Below are 23,450 nucleotides of genomic sequence, written 5' to 3'. Positions count from 1 at the left end.
CCAATTAGTGACAATCTTTGCCCTAATAGCAGGGGGGGGGATGAAAGTTACCAGGGAAACTGTGGAGTAAAGTATGAATAATATACAGTATACAGAATCAGTCACTATAGTGTCCAATGCAGGGGACACTGCCATCCTGGGGGGTAACCCCCGCAATGGAAAACAAAGAATCCTCCACATATTCACAGCAGGGTACAGCGTACAAGTGACATGTGGGAGAGCCAAATGCCAAATCTATCCTAGCTTCTATCCTGCAGTGAATAAAAGGAGGATCCTTTATTTTCCTGGACAGGGGTTTAGGGACAGCCCCACCATCAAAGGGGGTCATAGGGGGTGCAGGTCCCTGCATTCAGCAGGGAAAATTTTGAGATCTCACTATAGAGGTGGTTTATGTACCTGCTGGCCATTTAAACAAGATGAAGGTCAACAAATATTTATCACATATATTTCAGCAACACAAGAGTTTGAACAGGTCTCCATGCATAAAATTCAACCAACAGGACAGTATACCTTACTTGTGCCAGAATATACAAGATGGAGCTTTGTTAAGTCATAAGGCAACACCAATGATGAACTTCAATATCCATGTCTGTACTGAGTATGTTTACAAGTGGTCAAATTGGTAATTCTTTGCACTACTGATACACTCACCAGAGACTAAGTGCATAACCTCACATCACACAATTAATTCAATACTGGGTATACCCTTCGGACACTGCCTGAGAAAAGATTCATGGGGGACTCTACCATCCCAACACCCCCCAGGAAACACTGTCTTCACCTCTCAACAGAGTTGAGCACCAAGTGGACTTAGGTTGTGTGTGTGCTTTCTGTGAAATTTTCCTTTATTTGCACCATTATGGTTTGTGTCTGCAGATTATTTCTTGTACCAATGACTAACTTCAATTTGCCCTACCTTACTGCATCAATACTGTAAAGATTAACCCAATGCTGCCAGGGAAAATGAATAAAAAATGGGAAAAATGCTTATTTTCTATATTTTTGGTGAAATGTCTCTGCACATAGATTACTCTGCTAGTGCTTAGCCACAAAGCAGTCAATTAGTAGACCTTGTGACCTTATGTAATTTGAATTGGCAGGAAAACTATTTTGGACTAGTGCTATGAATATTGATGGTGTTATTTTTATTATAAACATTATAATTACTATAATGTTTTAAACATTAGTAACAGCAAAATAAGATAACACAAAATATTTTCATAAATCAAAGAAAAGGGTAAATGGGCGAGACAGGCAGTACTCATAATTGGCTCATTGATGACTTAGTACAGGTGTAACCATCTATGTGTAAAAACAATCAAACAAGTAACTCACAGTGGGCATAGCACATATGAACACGTCATGCCCGTCTGCAATGGGTTAACTGTCAAAACACATTATGGTTAATCTTTACAGTCTGGATGCATTGGGCTAGCACAAATTGAAGGTGATATTCTTGTAGAGTAAGCCCACTCTGTGCTCCTATCCCCTCAGACAGTATTCAAAGGAATGTCCAATTGTGGCAACCTAGATTATTGAATGGAATTAGTGATGAGAAGTTGTGGACTTGTACTGGAATATGTTACTAGGAGTGACGTACCTTCTATAGATGAAGTCTCAGAACCAAGATATCTTGAAAACACAAAAATCCTAACAAAACCTTTTCTACCTTCTATTTATTCCCTAGACATGAGTGGCACCCCCTCCCTTTATTGGCACTAAGTGCCGACTTACAGAAAATGCAATATTAATAAGTCTGGTTTTGTGTAGGTGTTGTGGACTTAGTCTCAAAGCTGTACCTATGTTGTTTATGACTTTCTTATGCTCAATTAAAGATGACAGCGTCTAATTCCCTCTATCTGTGTCGTTCTCGATAATATAAACCCTATTACCAGTGATGAGGCACTTTTGGTGATATTTCTGACATAAAAAAGTATTATATGTGCAAGAGAAGCATTTAACAATCAATCACCTAGGGTTCTCTTATATGAATACAAATTGATTAAATTCCTGAATGTACAGAAACTTAAAATCGTAACCCATCCATAACAGGCTAGCCGTGTAAATCAAAATAAATGACAATAAATAACATTTTCGACGTTTCACGAAAGTGAAATTGCGGTCCTTTAACAAAACCATTCACTCATCACATCGCATTGCGTGTACATTGTCACGAGGATATTAACACGACCGTAGAGCCACTCAACACCACAAAAATGTCCTAGAGATGCGATCTCAAGTAAAGAATAATAATAAAAGTTCAATATAATAACACGCCATGTTGGGCAACGTGTCTAGGAGCCAGCACTTCTCTCCGCCTTTTTCTATTCCCTCACCTTGCGTAGCCGATCGGTAAGGACAGCCTTTACACCTGATTTGTCCAAGCCGCGTTTCTCGAGCTCAGCTCTGAGATCTACCACCCTTAAATCGTCTATTTTCTTCGTCTTTCCCTCCGTCGACATGATTTCTGCGCTGTGTGGGACGCGTAGTCACTGTGACGTCATCGACCTGCGCACAGTCCCGGATGCCCACCTTATTTTTGCTTTATTTGCGGGTTTTATCGTCTTAAAATCCATTGGTGAATGACAGAAAGAGCTCAATTTAAAGACTAAATTATTCCGATTATACTTTAGAACAATTCCCTTGACTTATTTATGCAACATGTGTTTCGAGCTTTTCGAAGAATTTCAGACTGTGTTAAACTCCGACAATAACATTGTTGGAACGCACGAAAGGCCGACAACTTTCTCGCTCGATAAATGTTATCAGCGCAATTGTGTTGCTTGATTCACGTGGGGGGTGTACATATACATATACATACGCACACACACACACACACACACACACACACACACACATATATATATATATATATATATATATTTATGTATATGTATATAATATATTTATTTATATATAATATATATGTATATATACATATACATATATGTATGTATATATAAACGTGTATAATATACATATATATATAGATAGATAGATAAATTAATATATATATTTATATATGTACATATATACACACAGTGTATATGTGTGTGTGTGTGTGTGTGTGTGCGTACGTGCGTGCGTGCGTGCGTGTGCGTGTGTGTTTGTGTGTATGTGTTTATGTGTGTTTGTGTTTTTATATATATACACATATATGCATATATCTACATATATGTATGTCTATATATAAACATATATATATATAAACATATATATATATATACACACACACACATGTTGCATTACGTCTGTACATAAAATAAACTGTATACTTGGTATTCTGTTATGAAGGTTAATTCTTATCAATCACATACAAGCATATATATCTGTAGATTGAAACTGATGTCTAAAATATCTATCTCGACTATTCAGAGCTCTTTGAATATTCTGATGGATTTGCTTGATGAGATGACGTGCGCTTTCCTTGTTTAGTCTAAGTGGTGCTACTTATCTCTTCAGATAACTTATATATATATATATATATATATATATATATATATATATAAGGATATATACTGTGTGTGTGTGTATATATATATATATATATATATATATATATATATATATATAATGTCTATAGATAACACATTGAAAATTATTATATCAAAGGAAATTTTTTATGACAGTGGTGGTAAATAATGATAATTATATTTATTATAATAATGAGAATAATTCATAAACAGATTTACAATTTGATGATATTTATACAACTGTTACAGGAAACACATGCTAAAAACAACAGATTCACTGCCATACCAGAGGCAAGACGCAACCCTCTCACAAACAACACAGACATACACAACTACGGGAAATATGTTAGGCTTACTCTTCAGCAGAAACGGCATTCACACACTGAATAAAATAAGCAAGCGCAGCTCTCAAAAAAAAAAAAAAAAAAAAAAAAATCAAACGCTTCTCATACTGCACAACAGTCACTAAACTCAAACTCTACAAAGCCATACTCGAATACACACCCATCCCACTGATTCCATTCTCTAAATCACAGAAACTCTAGATGCAGTCTATACAGAACAAAGCACTATAAAGCCACTGAAACATACGCAGACATGCACAAAGCAAGCGAGCTGGGATCGCATACAACACATCGACAACGCAAACTACACCATACAAAGACAAACACACACACAAGCAAACCACCCGCAAGGCACTCCCGCTAGTCAATGGCGATCCCCTTGAACATAAGCTAAAAAAAAAGGAAAAAGCCTTCGATGCGCACGTATGCGTGTGTGCGAGTCTAAATATGTTTCCCTATCAGGCAGGAAACTCACAGTTGTGTATATGTATATATGTTTTCGTTTGCATTAACCTTTTACTATCTTACTGATTTCAACGCATTAGTAGTTCAGGGTTAATAGATAAACGTTCAGCTTACTGCATGTTCCGGACATCTCGTATGGATGAAAATAATTATTCCATAAACTTATAAAGGGAATGTATAAAAACCTTATCTTTGTAAAGTTTAAATATGCTATATATACATATATAAACATATGCCTATGTATATACAGTTTATAGACATGAACTGACAAACAAGAGAATGAGAAATACAAATGTGTCAGACAAATTTAGAGAATGAGATACAACGGCCAAAAGACCATGCAAAGAGGAAAAATATGTAATATTACATATGATACATATTTTTTTGTAACTCATCAAGTATATACTTGTGCACACACGCATACGCACACACACACACACACAGGCACACGGACACGCGCATGCACGCACGCACACGCAAACACGTACGATGCACACACAATGATAAAGCGACTTTATTTTCTCCATACTCATACTGCGGTTTTGCGTTCATGTACTATTTTATAATCATTAATTCGATCAGCTGCTACTAGATGGTGCAGCTTCGAGAAGCCCTTGCTAACTTCTCAGCGAATTTGCAGATTTCTGTTTGATTTAGCTGCCATACATTGATTTTTGAAGTATGAGACGTTTTCTATATTCAATATGCAAATATCATTGTTAATTGTTTTGTTCAAATAGAAGCGGAATGCCGCCTTACCTCCATAGGTGTTGCCATTTCAATAAACAAGTCAAAGAACTCGCATTTGAAAAATATTCCATATAAAGCCAGCTATAATTAATACTGCACATTTTGCAACCAGTTATTCATCTTCCTGCATCCGTAACCGTAATTAGGAATCACGATTTCCAATGTTGTGATTCCTAATTTATTAAAGTATAACTAATGTTAGCTGTGTATATGTATATAAACTATATATATGTATCATATGCAGTAACTGAGATTGTGTAAAGAAAAAATAAATGATAAATGAAATTCCTCAGTTTTATTTATCTGTCTCGAACCAAAATTCCTTAGCCATGGAAACGGCCATGTCCTCCAAAGCTCCCGCCGTAGCCTCCGAAGCGGCCGTGACCTCCAAAGCCGGGACCGAAGCTGAATCCGGGCTCAGCCTCAGCACTCCTCTTCCAGCACCCGTATCCGTAGCTGCTAGACACGGGTTTGTAGGACACGAGTCCATGGCCTCTAAAGCCGCCTCCATAGCGGCTGGGCTCATCATCAGCTTCAGGATCACCGCTGACATTGACAGCGACAAACGCCACGAGGATAACAGCAAAGACGTCATTTCCACGTTAATTCATACGTCTAAAGATCATGGAGGCCATTCGTCTTTACATAAATTTCTATAAATGAAATAGATTCAAATCTACGTGAGCTTTCTCTTTCAACCACTTAACCTTGATGTCATATTTGTGCACTCCTCAAGAAATTGTTAAATATTGAACTTCAGTGAATCGGCTACACTGAGATTCGCCCAAATAAATCCATCAGGGTCTTCATATCCGTCAGGACGGCAGTTGGCTCTTGTATAGCACGCGAGACGCTGACGCTCCCGCCTGTAGCCAACCGCGAAGCGGGTCATTGTCACGTGCTAGAAACTCAAGTAAGCAATATTGCATATCCTGGAGTTCACACCTTAGGGAAATGTGTCCAGAGTTATTCATCATTTTCTTGTGTATGAACATGGAAACTGCTGATTGTGATTGAACGTTCTCTTGACTAAAATAGATAATGACGTGTTTACAGGTGGTTAGGAGCTACCGATGACGAGATAGTTAAATTATGTGAATTACTTCAACAAACGTTGGATAACATCCCATGTATAGATATCAGAACTATCTTAGGAGATATTAATGCAAAAGTTGGCAAACATACTTCAATGACCGAGACTGTTGGTACTTTTGTTCTCGGAGACCAAAATGAGCGTGGTAAGAAACTCATTGACTTCTGTAGAGCTAACAACTTAGCCATCACTAATACTTTTTTTCAAACACCATCTTAGACATCTATACACGTGGACCACAAACCAAGAAACTAAATTGATTTCATCTTGCTGAATACAAAATGGAGAAGCAGTATCAAAGATGTTAAAATTAGACCTGGAGCAGATTGCAACTCAGATCACCAACTACTCACAATAGATATGAAACTAAGGTTAAAAAAGAGGCAGAAACCAACACCACCACTATGCCTGAACCGTGCAACAATGAATAACAACTATAATGTAGAAATCTCTAACCGCTTCTCAGTCCTGGAAACAGAAATAGAAAACAACAAATTAATTATGGGAGAAGGACAAAGAAATAATTGAATCAGCAAAGAAAAATATTGAAAGAAGAAAAACGATAAACAATCCATGGATAACAGATGAAACATTGATGGAAACTGATAAAAGAAGGAAGTTAGAAGCAAAAGGTATTCGAAATGGAGGCGATGAAGCGGAATACAACCAAATTAACTGAGACATGATACAAATAAATACAAAAGATTGAAACAACTCAATTACTAACTCAACAAAGGATCTTAATCAAAGTGTAAAGAAATTGCCAAATAAATTCTAACCAAAAGTTGACACCATCAGAGATGAACAAGACTCAATACTAAGTGAAGCCAATGATGTAAAAGAGAGATGGAAACAATACTGTTATAATTTATATAAAATAAATGATAACCTTGACCAAAGATTACAAACTAATCACGGCGACCAATATCCTGAACCAACACTTTGTACTCTGAGGTGGAAAAGGCCATTAAATGAAATAAAAAATAGGAAAAGCCCTGGAATTGATAAGATACTAATTCTAATTCAAACATGTGGCTCAAATGTGATTAGATTCTTCTATAAATTATACTCAAAAGTATGGGAAAAAGATATTGGCCAAACGATTAGGTAAAAATCTTCGTCCCAGTCCCAAAAAAAGGGGAGATGCACAAGTCTAGCAACAACAGGACTATATCACTCATTAGCCACTGTAGCAAAATCATACTGTCGATAATTTCCGAGAGAATGAAAACCAAGCCCCAGCAAGAAATAAGTACAGAACAAGCTGATTTTCGCCAAGGAACCTAAAAATGGTAATAGAAAAAAAAAAAAGAAATACAACAATGACCTTGTGTTTCATCAACTACAAAAAAGCATTTGATATGGATTCACATGAAGTCTCATGGAATACAATGCTTACAATGGGATTCTCCAAGCATATACTGGAACTCATCCAGAACTTATAAGGTCACAAATCAGCAGCAGTTAGAACCACCCATGGCCTTACAGATTGGTTTGAGATTGGTCAGGGAGTGAGACAAAGGTGTATCCTTTCTCCCCATCTCTTCAACATTTATTCAGAAAGCATAATGAGAAATGCATTCCAGGGGTTTCAATGAACCATCAAAGTCGGTGGCAGAACAATAACAAACCTGCGATATGCAGATATAAATGACAGGATTACAGACAGGATTACATCTTAATTCATCCAAAACAAATGTCATGGAAATGGTAAAGAAACACACAGACAACCAGGATAACATCAAGGTGAATGGAGACAACACAGAGAATGTGGATAATTTTATGTATCTCGGGGCAATGCTTACAAACAACTATAGTGGCACCAATGGAATTAAACGAAGATTGGGCATGGCACGGAATGCAATGATATCCCTCACTTTAATATGGAAAGATTAGGCCATTTCTATTAACTCCTCCAATCTCTAGTCTTTTCGATAGCCCCTTATGGATCAGAGTGTTAGGTCACAAAAAAACAGCAGACACAAATCGAATCTAGGCTTTCGAACCCAGTTACTATAGACGTTTGCTAAGAGTAAGCTGGACAGAAAGAACCAATGAATGAGTGCTCCATAAAAATAAAAGAGAAAGAGAAAGGTTAAGGAAGCTGATAAACGGAAAATGACATTTGTGGGACACATTCTAAGAAGCAACTTGCTGGAAAAAGAATTATTAACTGGATGTGTGTACGGAAAGAGAAGAGGTAGATCCAAAACAGCGACAACATAAAAGAGATCATTGGCTTGAGTTTTGTATGCATGTATGTATACACTGCTCAGTGGAATCTGATAAAAAACACTTTCCCTTTCATACACAATGAAAAACTTTATGTTATTGTTTTTGTTGTTACCTTGATACTAGTACTATGTTTATCACTAACTTCTCGTTCCCGTTCTCTTCCTTTTTCTGAGATTAGCTGTAAACTTGCTGTTTTAGCATTTTCTTTAATTTGTAAATCGATACCCTTTCACCATCATAAAGGATATGCATACATTCTTTTTATATCTGAATTCAGATTACAGGACTCACGATTTCCGATGTGATTCTTAATTCTCTAAAGTATAATTCTAATGTTAGCTGTGTGTATGTAAACTGTATATATGTATCTTATATATATGTATATCATATCCAGAAAGATGGTGAGTGTGTAAAGAAAAAAGAAAAAGAAAATTGCTTAGTTTTATTCATTTTTCTCGAACCAAAGTTCCTTAGCCATGTAAATGATCATGTCCTCCAAAGTTCCCGTCTGTAGCCTCCGAAGCTGCTGTGACCTCCGAATCCGCGACCGAAGCTGAATCCGGGCTCAGCCTCAGCACTCCTCTTCCAGCGTCCGTATCCGTAGCTGCTGTACACGGGCCTGAAGGACACGTGCCCATAGTCACCATACCCGTATCTGAAACGGGAAGGATCAGCTTTGGGCACAGCCTCAGCCTCAGCTACAGGCTCAGCCTCAGCACTCCTCTTCCAGCGTCCGTATCCGTAGCTGCTATACACGGGTCTGTAGGACATGAGCCCATGGCCTCCAAAGCTACCTCCATAGCGGCTGGGCTCAGCATTAGCTTCAGGATCACCACTGCCACTGACAGCGACATACGCCACAAGGGAAACAGCGATGACCTGCAAAGACGTCATTTACACGTTAATTCATACGTCTATAGACATTGGAGGTCATTAGTCTTTACATAAATTCTTATAAATGAAATAAATTGAGCTTTCTCTTTCAACACGAAACTTAATGTTATATCATGAACTTATCCAACAATGAACTTCAGTGAATCGGCTACACTGAGATTCGCCCAAATAAATCCAACACTCAGCAGGCCAAACGACGGCAGTCGGTTCTTAAATAGCACGCGAGACGCTGACGCTCCCGCCAACAGCCAAGCGCGAAACGGCTCAAGGTCACATGCTGGAAACTCTGCTTCGAAGGGCAAGGGTTGAGTTCAAGTGATCAAAATTGCATTTCACACCTTAGGGAAATGTGTCCAGAGTGATTCACCATTCACCAAGTAGAGAACGACGTATTTACAAGTGGTTAGGAGGTAAAATCAAAATACTGATAGAAAGATCAGCAAATTAAACTATCAGTCCAGCGTAGAGACGACCATTTTGACTAAGAGTCAGCCTCCTTCGCTCGGGGTCAACCTCTGCTTATTGTCAGCCACCTCTGCTCGGGGTTGGCCTTGGTTTGGGGTCAGCCTCCGTTAAGAATCAGCCTCCTCCGCCCTGGGTTTACCTCTGCTTATTGTCTGCCACTTCTGGTCGGGGTCGGCCTCGATTTGGGGTCAGCCTCCTTTGCCCGGGGTCAACATCTGCATATTGTCAGCCTCGGTTTGGGGTCAGCCTCCTCCGCCAGGGATCAGCTTCCGTTTAAAGTCAGCCTCCTCCGCCCAGGGTCAACTTCAGTTTAGAGTCAGCCTCCTCCGCCCCGGGTCAACTACCATTTAGAGTCAGCCTCCGTCCCAGGTCAACTACCGTTTAGTCTGCCTCCTCCGCCCAGGGTCAACTACCGTTTACAGTCAGCCTCCTCCGTTCGGGGTCAGCTTCTGCTCAAGGTCAACCTTGACTTGGGGCAGCTTACGCTCGTGGTCAACCTTCAAGGCTCAGCCTTCAGTCGGGGTATTCTCCGACAATCCTTAAACATTCGAAGCCGCGGCAGCTGCATGTCGGTCATGCATACACATACACATACATGTATTTATGTGTGTGTCTATGTGTATATATATAACATATATATATTGCATATGTGATATATATATGGATACTGTATATATATTCATATGTGTATGCATAAACATAATTACACAGATATAAATGCTAAAACTATATGTAGATATATCGATACACATCAATATGTATATGTATATATACATATTTTTATGTATAGGTATATACATATATAGATACGTTCATATAAACAAGACACATATATGCAGGTATATATATGTGTATATATTCTTGTATATATGCATATATATATGTATTCATATTTTTTTCACGCACACATATGTATATATGTATGTATGCACATATGCACACACACATATATACGAGTATATATATATACATATATATTCATATACACGTGTATATATACACATATATATTCATATACATGTGTATATATACATATACACATGTGAGTACATATATGTATAGATATACACACACATATATATACATATATGTGTATATATATTTATATATATTCATATTTAGATGTATGTGTATATATACACATACACATACATATAAATGCACACATATATGTATGTGTATATGTATACATACATATGTGTATATATATGTATGTATATGAAGTATGCTTATATATCTACTGCTCCTCAGAGGAATCTGAAAACTTTCCTTTTTATATACAATTTTTTTTTTTTTTTTTTTTTTTTGTCCTTCATACTAATACTGTTTATTACTCACTTCTCATTCCCGTTCTCTTTTTTCGATCAAATATCTATGTATAGACATTTTTTCGCATGTTTGCTGTGTTAGCATTTTCGTGAATTTTCGACTTCTTATTTCTTTCGGTTTAGAGTAAAAGGAAACACAAATTTAAATTCAGATTACAGGTGTTGTTATTCCTAATTCTCTTATGCATGACTAATGTTAACTGTGTATATGTATGTAAACTGGATTTTTACACATACTTTGTGTGTCACATATGCAGTAATTGAAACGGTGAGTGTAAACGAAAAATAAATCACAAATGAAATTGCTTAGTTTTATTCATCTTTCTCGAACCAAAATTCTTCAGCCATAGAAACGACCATGTCCTCCAAAGCTCCCGCCGTAGCCCCCATAGCCCCTGTAGCCTCCGAAGCTGCTGTGACCTCCGAATCCGCGACCGAAGCTGAATCCGGGCTCAGCCTCAGCACTCCTCTTCCAGCGTCCGTATCCGTAGCTGCTGTACACGGGCCTGAATGACACCTGTCCATAGCCGCCATACCCGTATCCGAAGCGGGAAGGATCAGCCTCGGGCTCAGCCTCAGCTACAGGTTCAGCTTCAGCACTCCTCTTCCAGCGTCCGTAACCGTGGCTGCTGTACACGGGCCTGAAGGACACGTGCCCATAGCTGCCATACCCGTATCCGAAGCGGGAAGGATCAGCCTCGGGCTCAGCCTCAGCTACAGGCTCAGCACTCCTCTTCCAGCGTCCGTATCCGTAGCTGCTGTACACGGGTCTGTAGGACACCTGTCCATAGCCGCCATACCCGTATCCGAAGCGGGAAGGATCAGCTTCGGGCTCAGCCTCAGCCTCAGCTACAGGCTCAGCCTCAGCACTCCTCTTCCAGCGTCCGTATCCGTAGCTGCTATACACGGGTCTGTAGAAAACGAGCCCATGTCCTCCAAAGCCGCCTCCATAGCGGCTAGGCTCAGCATCAGCTTCAGGATCACCGCTGACACTGACAGCGACATACGCCACGAAGGCAACAGCGATGACCTGCAGGAAAGTTATTTCCACGTTAATTCGTACGTCTAAAGACAACGGAGGGCATCAACCTTTACATAAACACATTCTTGTAAGAGAAAGTAATTTAAATCTACGTGAGCTTTCACATTCAACAATAAACTTCAGTTAATCAACTACACTGAAATTCGCCCAAATTAATCCAACACTCACCAGGGTCTTCATATCCGTCGGGAATCACAGGCGACTGTGGCCAAACGACGGGAGTCGGTTCTTTTATAGCACGCGAGACGCTGACGCTCCCGCCTGTAGCCAGTCGTGAAACGGCTCAAGGTCCAGTGTGATTCATCAATTCCTTGTGTATGGCCATGGAAATTGGTATGATGGTGATTAAACACTGTCTTGACAAAAGTAGACAACGACGTATTTACAAGTGGTTAGGAGGCAAAATTATTGTCTAATACTGATAGAAGGAACAGCAAATTAATTCAGGCCAGCGTATAGACGACCATGTTGTTTGAAGCTTCCACGGGGTCAGCCTCCTCCGGTCGAGGTCGGCCTCCCCTTATATATATAAACAAGCATATAGTATATGTATATATATGTGCATATATGCATGTGCGTGTATAAATATACATATATATGTATATGTATATATACATATACATATATATTTGTGTGTATGTGTTTATATGTGTGTGCGTGTGTATATATACATACATATATTTATATATATATATTTATATATACATATACACAAATGTGAATGATTGTTTATATATATAAATATATATATGTAAAAATATATGTATATATAATGCATTTATATACACATACATATATTTATATGTGTATATATGTATAATATGCATATATATGTATGTGCATATATGTATACATGCATACACATACGTATATGTGTATGTGTGTACAGACAGATATATGTATACTCTCCCTCTCTCTTGATATATAGATATGTATGTCTATTTATTTATCTATATATGTGTGTGTATGCATGCGTACATGCACACTTACCCACAACCCATTCCCCATACTTGCCCTGGTAACAAAGGCCTAAAATGTTCTCACCCCCCCCCCCCCCCCCACTCCCCAAGGGCTGCGCACACTCGAAGCGGCCGGAACGAAGGCGTCCTCAGGATCCCATTTTTCCCGAAGAACACCGCGGCGCCGTAGCCCAGAGTCATCCTCGTGCGGCCTCGGTTTGGGGTCTGCCTCCTCCGCCGGGGGTCAACCTCTGCTTGGAGTGAGCCTCCTCTGCCGTGGGTTAACCTCCGTTTAGAGTCAGCCTCTGCTCAAGGTCAACCTTGGATGGGGGTCAGCTTCCGCTTGCTGTCAGCCTCTGCTTGAGCTCAGCCTCCGATCGGGGTATTCTCCGGCACTCTTTCAGCACTCGAAGCCGCAGCAGCTGCATGTCGGTCATACATACATACATACATACACAAACACACACACACATGTATATGTATGTATGTGTTTGTACATATATGTACATATTTACTCACATATATAAATACACATATTCATGTATACATATGTATATATATGTATATATATATATTTGTATATGTCAATATATAGATGTGTATATATACACACATATACATACGTACACACATATATGTATGTATATGTATATATATTATATATATACATATATAATGCGTGTGTATGTATGTGTAGGAGTATATGCATATATACACAACTGCTCCTCAGTGGAATCCGAAGAAAACACGTTCCTTTTTATGCACAATGAACTGTTATTGTTGTATTTGTTACCTTCATACTAATATTGTTTATCATTCACTTCTCATTCCCGTCTTTATTTTCGATCATCTATTTGTGAAGTCATTTTTGTGTATGTGTTTGCTTTGTTAGCATTTTCTTGAATTAGTAAATCGGTACCTTTTCAACTTCATAAAAGGATGTGCATAACTTTTTTCTATATTTCTTTCAGTTTAGAGCAAAAGGAAAAACAAATCTGAATTCAAATTACAGGAATCACGATTTCCGATGCTGTGATTTCTATTTTTTTATGCATGACTAATGTTAACAGCGTATATGTAAACTGCATATGTGTATCTCATATGCAATAATCGAGATGGTGAGTGTAAAGAAAAAAGAAATCACAAATAAAATTGCTCAGTTTTATTCATCTTCCTCGAACCAAAATTCCTTAGCCATAGAAACGACCATGTCCTCCAAAGTTCCCGCCGTAGCCTCCATAGCCCCTGTAGCCTCCGAAGCTGCTGTGACCTCCGAATCCGCGACCGAAGCTGAATCCGGGATCAGCCTCAGCACTCCTCTTCCAGCGTCCGTATCCGTAGCTGCTGTACACGGGCCTGAAGGACACCTGTCCATAGCTGCCATACCCGTATCCGAAGCGGGAAGGATCAGCCTCGGGCTCAGCCTCAGCTACAGGTTCAGCCTCAGCACTTCTCTTCCAGCGTCCGTATCCGTAGCTGCTGTACACGGGCCTGTAGGACACCTGTCCATAGCCGCCATACCCGTATCCGAAGCGGGAAGGATCAGCTTCGGGCTCAGCCTCAGCCTCAGCCTCAGCTACAGGTTCAGCCTCAGCACTTCTCTTCCAGCGTCCGTATCCGTAGCTGCTGTACACGGGCCTGAATGACACCTGTCCATAGCCGCCATACCCGTATCCGAAGCGGGAAGGATCAGCTTCGGGCTCAGCCTCAGCTACAGGTTCAGCCTCAGCACTCCTCTTCCAGCGTCCGTATCCGTAGCTGCTGTACGCAGGCCTGAAGGACACGTGCCCATAGCTGCCATACCCGTATCCGAAGCGGGAAGGATCAGCCTCGGGCTCGGGCTCAGCCTCAGCTAAAGGTTCAGCACTCCTCTTCCAGCGTCCGTATCCGTAGCTGCTGTACACGGGCCTGTAGGACACCTGTCCATAGCCGCCATACCCGTATCCGAAGCGGGAAGGATCAGCTTCGGGCTCAGCCTCAGCCTCAGCTACAGGCTCAGCCTCAGCACTCCTCTTCCAGCGTCCGTATCCGTAGCTGCTATACACGGGTCTGTAGGACACGAGCCCATGGCCTCCAAAGCCGCCTCCATAGCGGCTGGGCTCAGCATCAGCTTCAGGTTCACCGCTGACACTGACAGCGACAAACGCCACGAGGGCAACAGCGATGGACTGCAGGAAAGTTATTTCCACGTTAATTCGTACGTCTAAAGACAATTAGTTTTTACATAAATACATTCTTGTAAAAGAAGCAATTTATTTCTACGTGAGCTTCCCCTTTCAACAATTAACTTCAGTGAATCGGCTACACTGAGATTCGCCTAAATAAATCCAACACTCACCAGGGTTTTCATATCCGTCGGGAATCACAGGCAACTGTGGCCAAACGACGGGAGTCGGTTCTTATATAGCACGCGAGACGCTGACGCTCCCGCCGGGTAGCCAGCCCGTGAAACGGCTCAAGGTCCAGTGTGATTCATAAATTTCCCTTGTGTATGGCCATGGAAATTGGTATGAGGGTTTATTAAAAAAACTGTCTTGAAAAAAAGAACAACACGTAAAAAACAAGGGTTAGGAGGAAAAATTTAAATTGTCTAATACTGATGAAGGAACAGAAAAATTAATTGGGGCCAGCGTAAAGACGACCATTTTTGTTTGAACTTCCAGGGGGTCAGCCCCCCCACCCCCCATAAAAAAAGTATATTATTTTATTAGTGCATATATGCATTTGCGTGTATAAATATAAAATTATATTTTATATGTAAAATATACATATACATTTTAATTTGTGTGTATGGGGTTTTAAAAGTGTTTGCGTGTGTATATATACATAATATAATTTTAAAAAATTTATATATACAAAAACACAAATGTGAATGTTTTTTAATATATATAAATATAAATTTTAAAAAAATAAAATTATATAAAATCATTTATAACACATACATATTTTTAATTTTTATAATTTTTTGCATATATTTTATTTTATATTATTTTTTTTGTAATATATTTTTATAAAAAATTCATAAAAATATTTTTTTTGATTAAAAATTTTTGTATAAAAAATTTTTTAAAAACACAAAAACCGAAAATATTTTTGAAATTTTTTGTTTTTAAAACAAACCCAATATTTTAAATACCTTTTTTTCTTTTTTTGATATATATATTTTTGTTTTGTCTATTTTTAAATTTAATCAAAATATATTATGTTTGTAAATGGTTTTGCAAAGTTAACCCCAAAAAAAACCCTTTCCCCAATACATTTTTTTTGGTAAAAAAGGGCAAAAAATTTTTAACCACCCCCCCCTACCCCACTATAGGGAAAAAATTTTTTTTTGGTTTTCTAACCCAAAAACCAAACGTTCCCAAAAGTTTTTAAATTTTTTTTTTCCCGAGGGAAAACACCCCGCACCTTAGAGTAATTTTAATTTTTTGGGTTTGGCAATTTGGGTTATTCCCTTCCTCTCCAATATATGTATTTTATATGTATATAATTTAAAATATACATAATAATGCGTGTGGATGTATTGGGAGGAGTATATCTATATACACAACTTCCTCAGTGGAATTTCCCAAGAAAACACGTTTTCCTTTTTTTTGCCAATGAACTTTATTTTTGTATTTGTTACCTTTATACTAATATTTCATTCACTTTTCATTCCCGTCCTTTTTTTTTCGATCATCTATTTGTGAAGTCATTTTTGTGTATTGTTTGCTTTGTTAGAAATTTTTTTGAATTAGTAAATCGGTACCTTTTTTAACTTCATAAAAGGATGTTATAACTTTTTTTTATATTTCTTTTTAGTTTAAAAGAAAAGGAAAAACAAATCTGAATTCAAATTACAGGAAATCACGATTTCCGAAGCTGTGATTTCTATTTTTTTAAGCATGACTAATGTTTAAAAGCGTATATGTAAAATGCATATGTGTATCTCATATGCAATAATCGAGATGGTGAGTGTAAAGAAAAAAGAAATCACAAATAAAATTGCTCAGTTTTTTTCCCTCTTCCCCCGAACCAAAATTCCTTAGCCCTAGAAAAGACCCTGTCCTCCAAAGTTCCCCCCGTAGCCTCCATAGCCCCTGTAGCCTCCGAAGCTGCTTTGACCCCCCGGGAAACCGCGACCGAAGCTTGGGATTCCCGGCTCGCCTCAGCACTCCTCTTCCGCGTCCGTACCGTAGCTGCTGTAAACGGGGCCCGAAGGACACCTGTTTCCCAAACCGCCATTTCCCGTATCCGAAGCGGGAAGGGGTCAGCCTTTGGGCTCAGCCCAGCTACAGGTTCAGCCTCAGCACTTCCTTCCAGCGTCCGTATCCGTAGCTGTTTTACACGGGCCTGTAGGACACCTGTCCATAGCCGCCATACCCGTATCCGAAGCGGGAAGGATCAGCTTCGGCTTGCTGTCAGCCTCTGCTTGAGCTCAGCCTCCGATCGGGGTATTCTCCGGCACTCCTTCAGCACTCGAAGCCGCAGCAGGTGCATGTCGGTCATACATACATACATACATACATACACAAACACATACACACATGTATATGTATATATATATATATATATATATATATATATATATATATATATATATATATATATATATATATATATATATATATATATATATATATATATATATATATATATATATATATATATATATATATATATATATATATATATATATATATATATATATATATATATATATATATATATATATATATATATATATATATATATATATATATATATATATATATATATATATATATATATATATATATATATATATATATATATATATATATATATATATATATATATATATATATATATATATATATATATATATATATATATATATATATATATATATATATATATATATATATATATATATATATATATATATATATATATATATATATATATATATATATATATATATATATATATATATATATATATATATATATATATATATATATATATATATATATATATATATATATATATATATATATATATATATATATATATATATATATATATATATATATATATATATATATATATATATATATATATATATATATATATATATATATATATATATATATATATATATATATATATATATATATATATATATATATATATATATATATATATATATATATATATATATATATATATATATATATATATATATATATATATATATATATATATATATATATATATATATATATATATATATATATATATATATATATATATATATATATATATATATATATATATATATATATATATATATATATATATATATATATATATATATATATATATATATATATATATATATATATATATATATATATATATATATATATATATATATATATATATATATATATATATATATATATATATATATATATATATATATATATATATATATATATATATATATATATATATATATATATATATATATATATATATATATATATATATATATATATATATATATATATATATATATATATATATATATATATATATATATATATATATATATATATATATATATATATATATATATATATATATATATATATATATATATATATATATATATATATATATATATATATATATATATATATATATATATATATATATATATATATATATATATATATATATATATATATATATATATATATATATATATATATATATATATATATATATATATATATATATATATATATATATATATATATATATATATATATATATATATATATATATATATATATATATATATATATATATATATATATATATATATATATATATATATATATATATATATATATATATATATATATATATATATATATATATATATATATATATATATATATATATATATATATATATATATATATATATATATATATATATATATATATATATATATATATATATATATATATATATATATATATATATATATATATATATATATATATATATATATATATATATATATATATATATATATATATATATATATATATATATATATATATATATATATATATATATATATATATATATATATATATATATATATATATATATATATATATATATATATATATATATATATATATATATATATATATATATATATATATATATATATATATATATATATATATATATATATATATATATATATATATATATATATATATATATATATATATATATATATATATATATATATATATATATATATATATATATATATATATATATATATATATATATATATATATATATATATATATATATATATATATATATATATATATATATATATATATATATATATATATATATATATATATATATATATATATATATATATATATATATATATATATATATATATATATATATATATATATATATATATATATATATATATATATATATATATATATATATATATATATATATATATATATATATATATATATATATATATATATATATATATATATATATATATATATATATATATATATATATATATATATATATATATATATATATATATATATATATATATATATATATATATATATATATATATATATATATATATATATATATATATATATATATATATATATATATATATATATATATATATATATATATATATATATATATATATATATATATATATATATATATATATATATATATATATATATATATATATATATATATATATATATATATATATATATATATATATATATATATATATATATATATATATATATATATATATATATATATATATATATATATATATATATATATATATATATATATATATATATATATATATATATATATATATATATATATATATATATATATATATATATATATATATATATATATATATATATATATATATATATATATATATATATATATATATATATATATATATATATATATATATATATATATATATATATATATATATATATATATATATATATATATATATATATATATATATATATATATATATATATATATATATATATATATATATATATATATATATATATATATATATATATATATATATATATATATATATATATATATATATATATATATATATATATATATATATATATATATATATATATATATATATATATATATATATATATATATATATATATATATATATATATATATATATATATATATATATATATATATATATATATATATATATATATATATATATATATATATATATATATATATATATATATATATATATATATATATATATATATATATATATATATATATATATATATATATATATATATATATATATATATATATATATATATATATATATATATATATATATATATATATATATATATATATATATATATATATATATATATATATATATATATATATATATATATATATATATATATATATATATATATATATATATATATATATATATATATATATATATATATATATATATATATATATATATATATATATATATATATATATATATATATATATATATATATATATATATATATATATATATATATATATATATATATATATATATATATATATATATATATATATATATATATATATATATATATATATATATATATATATATATATATATATATATATATATATATATATATATATATATATATATATATATATATATATATATATATATATATATATATATATATATATATATATATATATTCATTTTTTTAACGCACACACATGTATATATGTATGTATATATGCATACACATATATTCATATATAAGCACACACATATACGAGTATATATATATATATATATATATATATTCATATATATGCACACACATATACGAGTACATATATACATTTATATTTATGTATGTGTATGTATATATATATACACATGTTAGTAAATACATATATGGATAAATAAATACATATATATTTATATATAGATGTATGTGTATACGCACACACATATATATACGCAGATATATGTATATGTATGCGTATATGTATACATACATATGTATGTGTGTATGAAGTATGTATATATATACACTGCTCCTCGGTAGGCTCTGAAGAAAACACTTTCCTTTTTATGCACAATAAAACACCTAATTGTTTTTATTACCTTCATACTAATACTGTCTATCTCTCGCATCTCATTTTCGTTCTCTTCCTTTTTGGGGGGTAATTTCTCCTTTTTTTACGATCAGCTATTCATGCAGTAATGTTTGCTGTGTTAGCATTTTATTGAATGTGAATCGATGCCTTTTCGACTTATTTATTTCAGTTTAGAGTAAAAGGAAACACAAATCTGAATTCAGATTACAGGAATCACGATTTTCAATGTTGTGATTCCTAATTCTCTTATGTATGACTAATGTTAACTGTGTATATGTATGTAAATTGGATTTTTACACATACTGTATGTGTCACATATACAGTTATAGAGATGGTGAGTGTTAAGAAAAAGAAATGAATGAAATTGCTCAGTTTTATTCATCTTTCTTGAACCAAAATTCTTCAGCCATAGAAACGACCATGTCCTCCAAAGCTCCCGCCGTAGCCTCCATAGCCCCTGTAGCCTCCGAAGCTGCTGTGACCTCCGAATCCGCGACCGAAGCTGAATCCGGGATCAGCCTCAGCACTCCTCTTCCAGCGTCCGTATCCGTAGCTGCTGTACACGGGCCTGAATGACACCTGTCCATAGCCGCCATACCCGTATCCGAAGCGGGAAGGATCCGCTTCGGGCTCAGCCTCAGCTACAGGTTCTGCCTCAGCACTCCTCTTCCAGCGTCCGTAACCGTGGCTGCTGTAAACGGGCCTGAAGGACACGTGCCCATAGCTGCCATACCCGTATCCGAAGCGGGAAGGATCAGCCTCGGGCTCGGGCTCAGCCTCAGCTAAAGGTTCAGCACTCCTCTTCCAGCGTCCGTATCCGTAGCTGCTGTACACGGGTCTGTAGGACACCTGTCCATAGCCGCCATACCCGTATCCGAAGCGGGAAGGATCAGCTTCGGGCTCAGCCTCAGCCTCAGCTACAGGCTCAGCCTCAGCACTCCTCTTCCAGCGTCCGTATCCGTAGCCGCTATACACGGGTCTGTAGGACACGAGCCCATGCCCTCCAAAGCCGCCTCTATAGCGGCTGGGCTCAGCATCAGCTTCAGGATCACCGCTGACACTGACAGCGACAAACGCCACGAGGGCAACAGCGATGGCCTGTAAAGACATAATTTTGATGTTAATTTATACATCTAAACACATGACGGCCATTTGTCTTAAAATAAATATCTATAAATGAAATAGATTTATTTCTACGTGAGCTTTCTCTCTCAACATTAAACTCTGATGTTATATTTGTGCAAACCTCATGAAATTATTCAGCATTGAACTTGAGATCAATGCTGAGATTCGCCCAAATAAATCCAACACTCACCAGGGTCTTCATATCCGTCGGGAATCACAGGCGACCGTAGCCAAACGACGTGAGTCGGTTCTTATATAGCACGCGAGACGCTGACGCTCCCGCCTACAGCCAATCGCGAAACGGCTCAAGGTCACATGCTGGAAACTCTGCTTCGAAGGGCAAGGGTTGAGTTCAAGTGAGTAATATTGCATTTCCTGGAGTTCACGTCTTAGGGAAATGTGTCCACAATGATTCATCATTTCCTTGTATATGGACATGAAAATTGATGACTAAAGTAGACAACGACGTTTTTATTAGTGGTTAGGTTTCGAATACTGATAGAAGGAACATCAAATTAAACTATCAGTCCAGCGTAGAGACAACCATTTTGACTTAGTCTTAGGGTCGGCCTCGGTTTGGGGTCAACCTCCTCCGTCCGGGGTGAACCTCTGCTTACTGTCAGCCTTGGTTTGGGGTCAGCGTCCGTATCCATAGCTGCTGTACACAGGCCTGAAGGATACGTGCCCATAACCGCCATAAGGAAGGAAGGATCCACCGAGGAGCAGTATATATATACATTCTTCATACACACATACATATGTATGTATACATATACGAGGTTCCGCCTCAGCACTCCTCTTCCAGCGTCCGTAACCGTAGCTTCTATACACGGGCCTGTAGGACACGTCTCCATAGCTGCCATACCCATATCCGAAGCGGGAAGGATCAGCTACAGGATCAGCCTCAGCACTTCTCTTCCAGCGTCCGTATCCGTAGTTGCTATACACGGGTCTGTAGGACACGAGCCCATGGCCTCCAAAGCCACCTCCATAA

At 34.1% G+C, this 23,450-nt stretch overlaps 4 protein-coding genes across 5 annotated transcripts in view; all 4 read right to left on the bottom strand.

Moving 5' to 3' along the window:
• The window catches only part of LOC125033583 (SAFB-like transcription modulator), a 32,545-nt gene extending 30,040 nt beyond the window's left edge, over positions 1-2,505 (bottom strand). For both annotated transcript variants that reach the window (XM_047625219.1, XM_047625226.1), the window contains exon 1: positions 2,337-2,505. In XM_047625219.1, coding sequence (XP_047481175.1) covers positions 2,337-2,462 — 126 coding nt within the window. In that variant the 5' untranslated portion in view covers positions 2,463-2,505. The remainder of the gene's footprint in view (positions 1-2,336) is intronic.
• Positions 2,506-11,340: 8,835 nt separating this feature from the next.
• On the bottom strand, positions 11,341-13,476 carry LOC125033258 (shematrin-like protein 1). The gene is made up of 4 exons (XM_047624640.1): positions 13,445-13,476; positions 13,172-13,319; positions 12,258-12,291; positions 11,341-12,112 (listed from the first exon to the last, which is right to left on the bottom strand). Exons 1-4 carry the CDS (start codon positions 13,474-13,476, stop codon positions 11,388-11,390), a joined length of 939 nt encoding a protein of 312 aa, XP_047480596.1. The 3' UTR covers positions 11,341-11,387.
• A 719-nt stretch (positions 13,477-14,195) lies between these two features.
• LOC125033163 (probable antibacterial peptide polyprotein) lies at positions 14,196-15,418 on the bottom strand. Its single transcript, XM_047624506.1, has 2 exons — positions 15,387-15,418; positions 14,196-15,216 (listed from the first exon to the last, which is right to left on the bottom strand). The coding sequence occupies exons 1-2, from the start codon at positions 15,396-15,398 to the stop codon at positions 14,239-14,241; spliced, it is 990 nt and encodes a 329-aa protein (XP_047480462.1). The 5' UTR covers positions 15,399-15,418; the 3' UTR covers positions 14,196-14,238.
• A 6,272-nt stretch (positions 15,419-21,690) lies between these two features.
• On the bottom strand, positions 21,691-23,065 carry LOC125033160 (probable antibacterial peptide polyprotein). Its single transcript, XM_047624503.1, has 2 exons — positions 22,647-23,065; positions 21,691-22,429 (listed from the first exon to the last, which is right to left on the bottom strand). The coding sequence occupies exons 1-2, from the start codon at positions 22,656-22,658 to the stop codon at positions 21,734-21,736; spliced, it is 708 nt and encodes a 235-aa protein (XP_047480459.1). The 5' UTR covers positions 22,659-23,065; the 3' UTR covers positions 21,691-21,733.
• Between the last annotated feature and the right edge of the window lie 385 nt (positions 23,066-23,450).

This window comes from Penaeus chinensis, chromosome 16 (assembly GCF_019202785.1).
Source record: "Penaeus chinensis breed Huanghai No. 1 chromosome 16, ASM1920278v2, whole genome shotgun sequence".
Lineage (NCBI taxonomy): Eukaryota > Metazoa > Arthropoda > Malacostraca > Decapoda > Penaeidae > Penaeus > Penaeus chinensis.
This window is presented reverse-complemented; position numbering and strand designations above follow the sequence as displayed.